Below are 13,749 nucleotides of genomic sequence, written 5' to 3' on the forward strand. Positions count from 1 at the left end.
TATAAATAATCTCCGGGGTGATGCTTTGAGATCAGTGAAGATCCTTCTTTCAAAACATGTTTTTACCCAACTGTGCATCAGTGAGACAAGAGAATCGCTTAAGCCCAGGAGTTGGAGGTTGCTGTGATCTGTGACGCCATGGCACTCTACCCAGGGCGACAGCTTGAGGCTCTGTCTTAAAAAACAAACAAACCAACCAACTGTGCATCAGTGATAATCACTATCCAAATCCATTATTATCGTGTTTGCAAAATGACACTTTTCTAATTATATCATTCCTTCTACATAGCTGGCATTATTCTATTAATATTAAAGAAGAGCTGGCCCTCTTTTCCTTTTGTGAATTCATGGATTCTTCTGTGAATTCATGGATTCTTCTTTATAGTAATTATGTTGTACCTGATTATCATCATTATTATTTTGAAGGCTGAAATTGTCCACATTTGGCCAATGTAATCTTCATTGTTCAACCCTCTAAAGTGGTTTAAACTAAGCTATCATTTATGCCCAGAGTAATTTCTAATATTTACCACTCCCACCAGTAATTGAGAAAGGAATTCTAGAAGTTTGGGGCCTCCAGACTCTTCTTAGAAGTCTGCCTCCTGCGTCCTCTCAACCCAAAGTGAGACAGATTTTCTTCTTCTGTCTTCTATGGGAGAAGATAATTTCTGAATGAAACTACAAATCAGTGTCACCCAATTCTAGTTCCTTTTTTAAAAATTTATTATTTTTAGAGATGAGGTCTTGCTAGCTTGCCTAGGCTGGTCTCAAAGTTCTGGCCTCAAGCAATCCTCCCACCTTACTCTCCTGAGTGGCTGCAACCACGGGTGCACACCACAATGCCCAGCTAATTAAGAAAAATTTTTTGTAGGGGCAGGGTCTTGCTATGTTGCCCAGGCTGGTCTCAAACCCTAGCACCAAGCAATCCTCCTGCTTTAGCCTCCCCTGTAGCTGGAATTACAGGTGAAAGCTACCATACCTGGCACCTCTAATCTCTATCACGTTTACTCTAGGCATACCATATCCACTGCCATGTTCACCCATCTCTCTGTCTCCTTTCCTTTTGCCTTTCTGGTTCCTACCCAACAACTGACCAGGCCATATGCCTCAAGAACTCTTCTTGCCTAGCCCTGCGGTAGTTTCAACCTCCCTCTTCTACCAACTGAAGTCATCCCTTTACCATTCATTTAATTCTCTGTGTTTCCATTTATAGGATCTTACCTAGCCATATGGCCTGCTGCCTCTGCCAATTTAAAAATACTATTGAGGTTGTCTGCAAGACAGTGAAGCTACATTGTGATGCATGGATAGGAAACAGCACAGAAGATTGTTGTGAGTTTAAATTGCTTAATTATAAATTTTTTTAATTTTTATTTTGTTTTTTAAGTTTTTAATTTGAGAATTTTTAAGCTAATGATGAAATTGCTTTATTCTTGTTTATTCGTTCAGAGTTAAACTCCCTGTATTTCTGAACTACTCCCTGGCTGAAAGTCAGGTTCTCAATTATTATTACATAATTTAATAATGTAACTGTTCCACATCCATAAAGGACAGAGAGGAAGGAACGGAAGGGGGAGAGTATAATATTAGTGGCCACATACTCTGTACTGTGTCTCTGCTTGGTGTTTTGCCCCCCACCAATAACTTGTCTATACAGCTCCTCAAAGTTTGTAACTGGTTTTATATCCATTAGGTCTCAAGAGCTCTTTGCCTTATAGGACAGGTATAGATCGGGTTTTGGTTCGTTTATTTTTACAAAGAGTAGAAGTGATATTTGGAGCCTGAGAGTTTCCAGTTGCATGAGCAGAAATTGCTACCTGGCCCTTCTAAAGAAACAGAGAGCTTTTCCATTCTTAGACTCTCCAACTCTGAACTTGCTCTAAATCTAAAGCATTTATATCCACAGAACAAACACTCGGGTGCTTTTTAAAGTGTTTTTCTCATATTACGTTTATTAGCACTAACTTCATCAAAATGTGACTGCTTTCATGTCCACACAATTGAATACAGATCTCTACCCGTGATACTAAAGTTGCATACTTTCCAAAACAATTTTTCACATATTATATTATATTGTATTAGTCTCTTCTCCCCTGAAAGTAGGCAGAACAAACATTTCTAATCTTGTTTTACAGATGAGGAAAAACAAGATCAGAGGCATTTAGTGCTGTAGCCTATTCTCAGGCCTTCTGTCCCCAAATTTGGGTTCTCCATAGCCCATGTTCCTCATTTCTCATGATGCTTACTACTTCTCTGACCTTTAACCACTACCAGAGAAACTTTTCATTCTGGACAGGAACCCAGCTACACAATGGTACACTTGTTTTTCATGCAGTTAGAAGCTTTCGATGGTTCCACAAGTAAAGCTGGGAATTATAGAAATGAAACGAAAGCAAAGTGGGCATCTGAAAAAGTTGCTTTTTCCTTTCTGCATTTTAGGAAGTCAAGTAATGTTTATCTAAAATTGCTGTTATTCCTTAGATTTATTGAACACGCCACATAAGCATATAATCTGGGAAATAAAAACCTCTTAACCTCCATCCCAGATCCCAGCCCAAATTGAGGAAAGAACCAGAATCTACCTCGTGTTTTTTCTGTGCAGAACCTCCTATTATCCGGGCTAGGATACATGAGAGCAGGGGCCAAGAAGAGGAACTGGGTGGGGAGATGACAAGGCCATGTCCAGATAAGGACGTCTTCGTAATAGGATTGGGGCCTCCACATTAGCATCTCTTCTCTTGGTCCCCTTAGGGAACTGTCTTTCATCAGAGTCATCTACAAGCATGCCCCCTCTGCATCTGAGGCAGGACAGTCTGGGCTGCAGAAGGGCTGGTTCAGCCAGGAGCAGGGAGCAAGGGTCTCCCATCTGGGGCATTTACTGAGTGCTGGGCGAGTGGATTTTGGGGACCAGTGGAATAACCCCAAGTATTGTAACTGTATGTCACATTATGGAATGTTCTGAGAAGGTAGCCACTTTTCCCAAAGATATTTTTCTCCTTTTATTATTCCATTGTATAGGTTTAAACTGGGGTTTCTTTTTTTCCTCTCTAAGTGGCACTCTTCTGTTTGCTGACTCCTAATTTATTTGACTGGGTTATATGGCTGTGGATTGGCAAAAAGCTATGCCATCAGCCTTCCATCTTCAAAAGCAGTCTCTTCTTTCTTGACAGTTGAAGAAGCAAGTGTAGGAAATGCGGAGGGAGGGCTCATGAAGGTATTACAGGCTCGGAAGAAGCACATGAGCACCGAGCTGACCATTGAGCCAGAGGTATCCGCAAATAAAAATGGCGTCAGCTTGTCAGGCTTCACGAGCGACCAGATGGACTTCAGTGATGAAAGCGATGTCATTAGTGCACTTAATTACATATTGCCTTATTTCTCAGAGGGAAATCTAGAAGATGTAGAATCAACATTATTACCATTCATTAAACTGCTTTTCTCAAATGTGCAGGAAGGAGAGAAGCCCCTAAGTCATATGAAAAACAATACAAAGGCTCAGCCTCTTGAACCTGGACCCAGCAATTCAGCTTACAAAAATAAACTGAGGAAGCTTTATTTCGTGGAAAATTTGTTAGATGCAGAAATTCAAGAAAAAATCGATGAGGTTAAAAAGAAAGAAAAAACTGCCATGCTTATGCAGTCTGGCCTTTTAGGTCCCAAACTTAAACACCAAATCTTTCCCAAAAAAGTGGCAACTGCTGAATCACAGGAAGATAGCCTGACAGAGAGTGAGAGTGGAGACAGGGGGCTGAAGAAAGTGACGCTATTCCTCAAAGGGCCCAAGCGCCTACGGAGAAAGCTCTTACAGGAGGCAAGAATCAAGAGGAAACAGGGTACCTGGCCGACAGCGAAGAAAGTGGCCGAAGAAAGAACGCTTGGGAAACCAATCCCGAGTGAAATGACACAGTTTGACGTGGTGCAGAGGCCTCGGAAGTTTGTGGGAAGCTCCTTCCACACCGAGCCTTCCTTCACGCAGACGCACAAGGCTGCGGTCTCTTCTGTCTTCAAACAGTATATTGGCATGCCTTCTACTTCTGCCACCTCAAAATCCCTATCTGAGGTTAAAAAACAATCAAAAGACATGAGCAACACCATTTTTGTTTTAGAAGATGCAAATGCTAGAGTTAAAAGTATGGAAGCTGGTAAACCAATTGTACATTCTAGAAGAAAATACCGCTTTCATAAACCTCATTCCCATGTGGCCCACAGAACACCTGCGGCCAAACTAAGTCAAAAGTTTAGAAAAGAAACAGTGTTCCATGGACAGATGCCTGTAAAGCAGCCTCCATTCTGTGCAGTTAGGAGCCTTATAAATTCACCGTCACATGGGGTTTTTCCACCTTCAGAAGAGCTGAGTCCTCAGGAGAATCCTTTTCCAGAATCACTTGCTCCTTCAGAATCTTACAGAAATCACTACTGTATCCCCTCTAGGAAATGGTATTGAAGAAAACAGTTTTATGGAAAACACTGCTATACCTGAAGAAACTATCTCTGAAAGTACAAATGATAAGAATCCTTCCGCTATAGATTCCACTGGGACTGCGTTCTTAATACCGACTGTTAAACAAATCAATGAAACTCTGTGCGAATACCACAACACGGGCACTGACTTACCCAACATGGAAAAAAGCTTCACTTACCCATTGCTCGCGTCCCCAGGTGATCAATTTGAAATGCAGCTAAACCAGCAGCTCCGATCCCTCATCCCCAACAACGACGTGAGAAGGCTCATTTCTCACGTTATCCGGACTTTGAAAATGGACTGCTCTGAGACCCATGTGCAACTGGCCTGTGCCAAGCTCATCTCTAGAACAGGTCTCCTGATGAAGCTTCTCAGTGAGCAGCAAGAAGTAAAAGTATGCAAGGCAGAATGGGATACGGATCAGTGGAAGAGTGAGAACTACATCAACGAGAGCACAGAAGCCCAGGCTGAACAGAAAGAGCAGGAGTCAAGTGAGGTAAGGATGACTACGGGAATATGAGACCTGGACTTCTCCATCAGTTCAGGGGTGTCCAGCCTACAGCCTGTGGGCCGCATGATGATTTTGTGAGGACTTTTTTTTCACTTATATGCGGTGTCAGATAGCATGAAAAGTATGCACAGACACCCCCTCCTTTTTTTTTTTTTTTTTTTGCTAATCAGCTTTCATTAGTATTTGTGTATTTACTCTGTGGCCTAAGACAACTCTTATTCTTCCCATGTGTGGCAGAGGAAAAAAAGGTTGGACACCCTTGGTTTAGGATATACCATGAAAGCATCCATGCAGCAAGGCCCAGGTAGACAAGTCCATATTTTATCTTGGCCATGTAATTTTGGCCATGACAGTGATCTCCCACTTTGCTCATTTAGAGAATGAAGCAGACAGAACACTCATGATAAAGAAGATGTAGAACAAAATGCTCAATAGTAAGATTATGTAACACATTAGATTTGCTTTGTTCTTTAAGAACCTATAAGCTACTTACTTGGGAGGGTGGAGTTTTGAATAGTTACATCTCATTCTTTCCATCTCTTTGGTGGTTTTTTAATTATTCTTTCCCTTTTTTAGCTCACTAAAGGAGTTCCAGGATATGGCTATAACAACAAACTCATCTTGGTGATATCTGTGACTGAAATAGTGATGATTTTGATTATAATTTTCTGTCTCATTGAGGTAAGGACCATCATTCAGGTTTCCAGAATAACATCCTTGATAATAGATTCAGTACTCATGAACTGAAAATCAAAGCCACTATCCCACCTACTATTACTTGACATTCCTCTTCAGTCACTACGACTAAGGTATGCATTGTTCCTTACTGTAATATATACCAAGGATTTTGTTAAAGTAACCCCTCTCCCAGGAGATCGCTATAGAACTGAAACCAAGATAACAAACCACTAGATTATTTGGAGAAATTAAGTTTAAGAAAGCCAAAGTTGAAGTGATAGGAAAGTTTTTCCAACCCAAAACTGTCAATAATTTTATGTACTCACCAATCACTCTCATTCTACCACTGATTTCTTTCCTTGTTGCTGAAATGACAAGAGATGTATTATCTCCACCCTCACGGAGCTGTCATCACCCTGGGGAGAAAGGATACAGCAAGAGATAGAGGTGTCATCTTATAGATTCATTAGATTCAGGTAGCATCCTCCTTCTCCAGTGTGCAAGGCATTGTCTACACAGGTTCAGTTAAAGCACCTCAGCTAAACCTTGCACCTGGCTATTCCAAAGTGTGTCGTATTTACAGTGGCCTGTTCCTGGAGCTTGCCTGTGTTTACCTTTTGTTCAATAGGCCATTTCATAATGGCCTATTACTTTACCCAACATGTAGGTGCTAGCATATTAAAAGAATGGTTTAATAAGCTGACAATCATGATTTTACCCCACCATCCAACCTAATTTACCTTATTTGATTTACTTTTTCTATTGTGGCAACCCTCTGTTCTAGCCAAAGCAGCCCACACCATACCCCAGTCACATCATGCCTATCCCTGTTTTCATCTGTGCCTTTACCCATCCAAAATTCTCTTACTAAACTCTGCCCATCCTGTGACTCTGTTCAAATTCAAGTTCGTCTTTCTTTCTGATGCCTTCTCTGAATACTCCAGCCTGCCTGGGCCTAGTCTCTCTGTGAAGTTTGTTACCATTTCTTGGAGGATATGGTGAAGCATTTTCCCTCCCCTGAGAACTTAAAAATGTGGCAAACCATTTTCTTAAAGATGCTATCCAAGAAAGAACCCCAAGGTCAGGACAGAATGAAGCAGAGGAGAGCTGTGTGGACCAAGTGGCTCCTGGTCTATCAGATGGGAGCAGAACCTGGCTGATATACGGATTAAGTGGCCCTTATCTGGATGCTCAGGATCACAAGTGTTTCAGATATCAGATTTTTTTTCAAATTTTGGAATATTTGTAGTATACTTAACCCGCTGAGCATCCCTAATCTGAACATCTAAAATCCAAAATGCTCCAGAGAGCATTTCCTTTGAGTGTCATGGTGGTGCTCAGAAAGTTTCAGATCTTGGAGCATTTTGGATTTCAGGTTTTCAGATTCGGGATAATCAACCTGTTAATACAGGGACTTTGGCATCCTTGGATTTGGGTATGTTAGGCTGAGGGGAGTGGATCCTGGAACGAGTTGCCTGCAGATACCAAGGAAAGAGCCAAAGAACCATTAAACAGGATAGAATTTCTGTCTTCAGACCAGGTGCGATGGCTCATGCTTATAAGGATTATAAGGGAGGATTATAATGGCTTGAGCTCAGGAGTTGGAGACCAGCCTCAGTGAAAGCGAGATCTGGTCTCTACTAAAAGAAAAATTAGCCAGGTGTCATGGTGTGCACCTCAAGTTCCAGGTATTCTAGAGCAATGATTTTCAACACGTGTGTCATGGCAGGATCTTAGGTATGCCGTGAAAAACTTTTTAAAGGTCATTATTATGTTCAAAAGAAGCTCAAAGCACAGTAAGTATATTCTCTTTTTACTCTTTTATTTGATCAACATAATTTAAGTGTGCTGCCAAAGTTTAACTGTAGGTTCGAGTGTGCTGTGAAATGGTTGAAAAACACTGCTCTAGAGGCTAAGACAAGAGGATCGGTTGAGCCCAGGAATTTGATGTTGCAATGAGGTATAATGATGCCACTGTACTCTAGCCAGGGCAACGGAGTGAGACTGTCTCAGAAAAATAATTTATGTCTTCAGAAAATATATCTTTTAGCCAGACATGGTGGTGCATACCTGTAGTTCCAGCTACTAGGAACTAGTAGCTGAGGCAGGAGGCTTACTTGAGCCCAAGAATTTGAGGCTACAGTGAGCTATGATCATACCACTGTACTCTACCCCAGGTGACAGAGTGAAACCCTATCTCTAATAAAAAATTATAGATAGCTGGCTCGGCACCTGTAGCTCAAGCGGCTAGGGCACCAGCCACATACAGGAGAGCTGGGCGGTGGGGGTGGGGGTGGCTGGGAGGGGGTTCGAATCCAGCCCAGGCTCGCCAAGCAACAATGACAACTATAATAAAAAAATAGCCAGGCATTGTGGTGGGCACCTGTAGTCCCACCTACTTGGGAGGCTGAGGCAAGAGTTTGAGGTTCCCACAAAACTTAAGCCGAAGAGTTTGAGGATGCTGTGAGCTGTGACACCACAGTACTCTACCCAGGTGACACCTTTTGTTTTGTCTCAAAAAAAAAAAAAAAAAAAGGAAAGGAAAAATAGATAAATAGAAGTTATCTCACTGGGTAGGTAAGACTTGAAAGGAATGAATAAAGATTTGGAGATACTGGTCATTATGATGGATAATCATGATTGTTTTCTTCCAAAACAGATTTATTCTCATAGAGCAGCAAGGACAGATGTAGAATCAGGCTCAGTCCCGAGGAGGTAAATACTGGTCTGACGATTTAAATTAGAATTTTAGAACTAGAGAACTTAGAACTCATCTCTTTGAATCCTTTCATTTTATAGTGAGGAAACTGCCAGAGGCAGGAAGAATACTTACCTGCCTTAGTGCTTTGCCTGGATCCAGCAAAATTAGCTCCCCAGACAAAGCTGAGTTGGACAGGAGTGGCAAGGACGAATCTGCTGCCACCAGTCCTTCAAGGGAAGGCAGGGGCGGGGGTTGGAGTGTGCCTGTTCCTTTCGGTGGTGGGCATCCGGCCAGGCCAGAGGCCTTTTTGGAGGCTCTGGGGAAGGGGCAAGGGAGCTAGTCTCCTTCAAGGCTCCTTCAGGAATATATGACTCCTTCCTCCAGAGTGGCAGGAAAACCTACCTTCTCATTCCACTTGCTTTGGTCTCCATTCTCTATTTATCCAAACGTCAGAGAATTTTTACTAGAAGAGACCTTAAATAATACTTTGCCTCTTCCTTTTATAATAAGAAAACGGAGACAGAGAAAAGGAAATTACGTTGCTCCATGGTCCCAGTGCTAGTGTCAGAAAGAGGGTGGTCCCTTTCCAGCTGGGGACTTCTCCATTGATTATTCTCTACTTGGGCTGTGAGTCACATTTTATATCACAATTCAATACGCACATGCTGTGTAGACATGAGTAGATGTGGACACAGTCTGATTTTTTGTCTATTCTGCTCATATTCAAAAAGGATATTTTGTCCTTTAAACTGATTTTACAACTACTGCAGTATGAAATAGCCTGCAGTATGAAAATAATTTTTGTAGCTGGACCCAGGCATTTGCTTGACGGGACTCGCCTGATAGGATGAAGCTTCTAGGAGAATAGAAGCACTTTATCCTTCACCCACCAGCAAACGCTATCTGTGGTACTAGGTTTGAAAGGGACTGATGTAAAATGCTTCTGGAGAGTGAAGTACTTCTGGCCTGTGTGTTTGTACACTTTGTTCACTGTACAAGGGAACTTGGCCAATGGGGTAAGTGGGGCTGAAAATCCTCCCTGTACCTCCCACCAAGCCTTGCGCAAAGGTCCCCCCAGTGACATTACGGGGCCCTCTTAAACAGACGTGGAGAGCTTCTGGAAGTCTCTCCATGAAATGATTTTCAGGATTCCAGGTCCATAATGATGTTGCCCACTGTGATTATGGACCGAACCACAGATTTAGTCCCAATAAAACGAGAGGTGTACATCGTGGGAGACCTGGGAAATGGCAGGAATCACTAATTGTCTCGTGTGTGTGTTTTTTCCCAAGGGGCTTTTTTGACTTTCTGCATAGGAGATGCTCATCGCAGAGTGAAAGCCAGGTAAATTTGAGGAAGATTCAGTGCTGTGGCCAGAGAAAACAGGAGAAATGCAGAATTAATACCTGCCTTTCTCTTTTCTAGGAGGGCTTTTTCTGGTTAAGGAGTCCACTTTGGCTGAGGGATATGTACAGACCTCTCAATGCCACACGCAAGAAAAACATGGCCCAGAAGCTTCACGACAAGGAGTCTTCTGATGAGGAAGAGATTTACAAGAAGGATGCAGGGTAAATGACTGGGAACAATTTAAAATCTCATCTACAGTGGCTGGGCATGGTGGCTCACGCCTGTAATCCTAGCCCTCTGGGAAGTTGAGGCAGGACGATTGCTTGAGCTCAGAGTTCAAATGCCGCACCCCCGGCATCTAGCCGGGGTGAAGTGGCGCTGTCCGCATTATAAAATGCGTGAGTAGGTGGTATGTGCTCCCCGGAGCGAAACCCCCAGCACCCCTGGTTTGCGACAGCAGCGCATAAGTTGCCTAGCATGCCTTTGTTTGAACGTAATGACTCACGAGGTGCGGCATAAAAGCCTAAAAAACCTTTGCTCTGAAACCTGTCTGTTCAGTTGAATGCCTGATTGGTTTGAGAAACTAAGAATAAACATAATGACTTACTGATCCACAATTAAACACAGCAAGAATGGCTGTGCTGAACTCAGTGGCTCCAAGAGAGCCTGCACAACAGCACGTCCCTACCATAAATGTCAGTGAGTTGAGACAATGCAGGCACGGCAAACAAGATGTTCCAACATGACATACACTATCACCTCCTGCAGTAAAACTTTACTTAGAAAAACATCTTACTTCACTAATTTTCATATGTAACACAAATCAATAGAGTAGTTTAATGTTTAACAAGCAATTAACTATGAATCAAAATATAGTTACTAATTAGAGTAAAAATATATAGAAGTAGTCAAGCATTATACATAAAAGAGTATGTTCAGCTGTTTTTAAAAGAGATCATAAGAAACTGAGACCAATTACAGAACTAAGAGAAGTCACAAACCTTGACATTCCTAGATAAGGGGAAGCAACCAGGTGTTACTGATAAAACCACCTCCCTAGAGCAAAAACCTTGAAAAAATAAACTACGTCCCTCCGGCACCTCCCTCCGGAGAGCAAAACCTTGAAAATATATAGTACATGATAAACCACATATGGAGACACAAAGATAATTTACAAACATAAACAAAATAATGATTACATTGTTTAAACCCTGGGAAAAAAATGTATAAATACCAGACTTAAAAATCAGTAAAGTACAACTGTTCTCATCATCACTCGTGGTGTGTGGCAGTTTGTCATTTCATCCTGCGTCGACCTTTCAACCAACCTGTGTCGTTCACCCTGAGCACCCTCGGACTGAGGCCCATCGACTGGCGGTCCGCGACATTCAAAGCCATCCGGAGCTCTACTAAAAATAGAAAAATTAACCGAGTGTTGTGGCAGGTGCCTGTAGTCCAAGCTACTTGGGAGGCTGAGGCAGAAGAATCATTTGGACCCCTTAGTTTGAGGTTAGTATGAGCTGCTCACAACATCTAGCCAGGCCAGACTCCATGTCAACAAAAAAATCTTATCTAAAATGAGGGGATAATGAGAAGTTTAATTGCTCCTTTTTTTAATTTATTTTTATTAAACCATAGCTGTGTACATTAGTATGATCGTGGGGCACCATACACTTGGTTCATAGATCGTTTGACACATTTTCATCACATTAGTTAACATAGCTTTTGTAGCATTTTCTTAGTTATTTTGCGAAGACCTTTACATTCCACATTTACTAGGATTCACATATACCCTTGTAAGATGCACCACAGCTGTAATCCCATTAATCCCACTCCTTCCCCGTCCCTCCCCCCTTTCCCCTTTCACATGAAAGCTATCACCCAGTTAATTGCTCCTTTTAAGAGTAAAAGCCTTGCCATTGTCTTCCTATTCCAGGGAGCCCCTATCAACAGCAACACCTGTGGATTCGGCTGCTGAAGGTGGTGAGGAAAGTGAGACCGCGCCAGAGGGGGAGGACGAAGAGTGATCCAGCGTGCCTAAGGCTGCCTGCAAACTGTATTTTCCAATGTTGGCATCTCAGCATTGCTTGTAAGATACTTATTTTTCACACACAAAAAATGTATATAATCTATTGTGAATTCCAGCCAGCTGGTAAGAAACTTAAACGTTAATAGTTAAATATTTATACACGCAAAACAAGGGCCAGAGAAAAGAAAAGCGGGACTGAAGCCAGAGACTGTCAAGCTGGCCAACACCTCCACAAGTGGCATTTTGGGCAGAGGACGCACGGGGGCTCCCCCACCACATTTCCCAGTCTAGTCAGTCTCCGGGAAGCTGAAAATATATCATCCTGGAGAGAGGGAGCCCATTTTTAAATCAAATACAGTTGTTCTGGGGCTCCCTCCCCTGGTCCATTAAGAACCAGTCGTTTACAACATACTTGACCTCTTGCCCTGAGGGGACCTTCCACCTGCTGCCACCTCTCAGAGGGTGGGTGGGGTTGCCAGAAATGTTTGGATCACTAAGCCGACCTGCACTGTTGCGTCAAGTCCTGTCTTTTCTCCCATGCTCCCAAATTCATGCGTGAATGTGTGTCCTTTACCCTTTAAAGCTGGTGGAAACTTCAAAAAAAATTTTTTTGTTGGTTTTTTCTTTTTAAAAATCTCAACCCTTGGATAGCTACTAGGAAGGTGCTGGAAGGGTAAGGTACAGAAGAATGTGTGAGAGCAGTAATTTCCCAAGACTGCCCTCCTTGAGTGTTTATGTGTTGTTGGGGCTGTTACTCCATTCACATGTTCTGTCCTAGCGTCTCCTGACCCCTCTGCATGCCCAGCATCACCCTGCGCCAAATCTACCCACTTTCTGCCTCACCCAAGGCAGATCATGGCTGCATTGTTCCAAGTAATAACAGAGTGCCATTTTGCAGAAGATGCAAGGGTTCTTCTACTCCATCTTTAAAAAGTCATTAATAAATCACTTCATATTAAGTTGGTGAGACTTAAACACATTAGTGAGTAAAAGAAAATCTGAATGAACAAGAATTGGCAGTGTACTTAACTGACCACAAATGAATGTTGGCAGTGCAATCGTAAGAGATGAAGAGCAGTGTGTACCACAGGACAACACACCAACCCCTGGAGAAGTCACACCGCTGAGGAGCAGCCCAGTGTGTGTGCTGGAGAGGGCTCTGGGCAAATTGAACACCCCTCAGCTCCCCACCTGGCCAATCCGTTCATCAACACTGGACAAGAGAGACATCTGTTCTCTCTCACTCTTTTTCTATTTTTAGTAGAGATGGAGTCTCACTCTTGCTCAGGCTGGTATTGAACTCCTGAGCTCAAGCAGTCAACCAGCCTTGGCCTCCCAGAGTGCTAGAATTATAGGCATGAGCCACCACACCTGGCCGTACTTGTTCTATTGATGCTTGCCCTAGTGACCTCCAAAAGTTCCTTATCAAGAATGAAAAACAAGTGTCTTTCTCTGTGTGTTGACTTTGGTGAGCCATCAAACACTTACTGAAGGCCAGGCATGGTGGCTCACACCTATAATTCCAATCCTTTGAGAGGTCAAGGTGGGAGGATGGCTTGAGGCAAAGAATTCACAGTGAGACCCTGTCCCTACAAAATATTTTTAAAATTATAGGCTGCGCACCTGCAGTCCTTGTACTCTGGGAGGGTGAGGTAGGAGAGTGTCTTGAGCTCGGGAGTTCAGACCAGCCTGAGAAAGAGACCCTTTAGTAGAGACCCTGCTAAAAAATAGAAAAAACTAGCCAGGCATTGTGTAGGGTGCCTGTAGTCCCAGCCACTTGGGAGGCTGAGGCAAGAGGATCCCCTGAGCCCAAGAGTTTGAGGTTGCTGTGAGCTATGATCACACCACTGCACTCCAGCCTGGGTGACAAGAGTGAGACCCTATCTCAACAACAAAAAAAAGTTTACTAAGTTTAAAGCACAAGACTAAATAGTAATAATTACAGGAAGCAGAAGGAGCAGCAACCGTTTATGATTTTCTTACTTGGTGGCAAGCCCTGGGTTAGGCATTTTACAGCCTTA

At 42.8% G+C, this 13,749-nt stretch overlaps 2 protein-coding genes across 2 annotated transcripts; both read left to right on the forward strand.

Annotated features, from left to right (window-relative positions):
* Positions 1-1,258: 1,258 nt before the first annotated feature.
* LOC128584226 (leucine-rich repeat-containing protein 37A3-like) lies at positions 1,259-4,444 on the forward strand. Its single transcript, XM_053589284.1, has 2 exons — positions 1,259-1,332; positions 3,452-4,444. Exon 2 carries the CDS (start codon positions 3,476-3,478, stop codon positions 4,442-4,444), a length of 969 nt encoding a protein of 322 aa, XP_053445259.1. The 5' UTR covers positions 1,259-1,332; positions 3,452-3,475.
* Positions 4,445-4,457: 13 nt separating this feature from the next.
* On the forward strand, positions 4,458-13,391 carry LOC128584227 (leucine-rich repeat-containing protein 37A2-like). The gene is made up of 6 exons (XM_053589285.1): positions 4,458-4,958; positions 5,550-5,654; positions 8,311-8,366; positions 9,645-9,696; positions 9,778-9,920; positions 11,636-13,391. The coding sequence occupies exons 1-6, from the start codon at positions 4,458-4,460 to the stop codon at positions 11,724-11,726; spliced, it is 948 nt and encodes a 315-aa protein (XP_053445260.1). The 3' UTR covers positions 11,727-13,391.
* The last annotated feature ends 358 nt before the right edge of the window (positions 13,392-13,749 follow it).

The sequence above is a fragment of the Nycticebus coucang genome, chromosome 4 (assembly GCF_027406575.1).
Source record: "Nycticebus coucang isolate mNycCou1 chromosome 4, mNycCou1.pri, whole genome shotgun sequence".
NCBI lineage: Eukaryota > Metazoa > Chordata > Mammalia > Primates > Lorisidae > Nycticebus > Nycticebus coucang.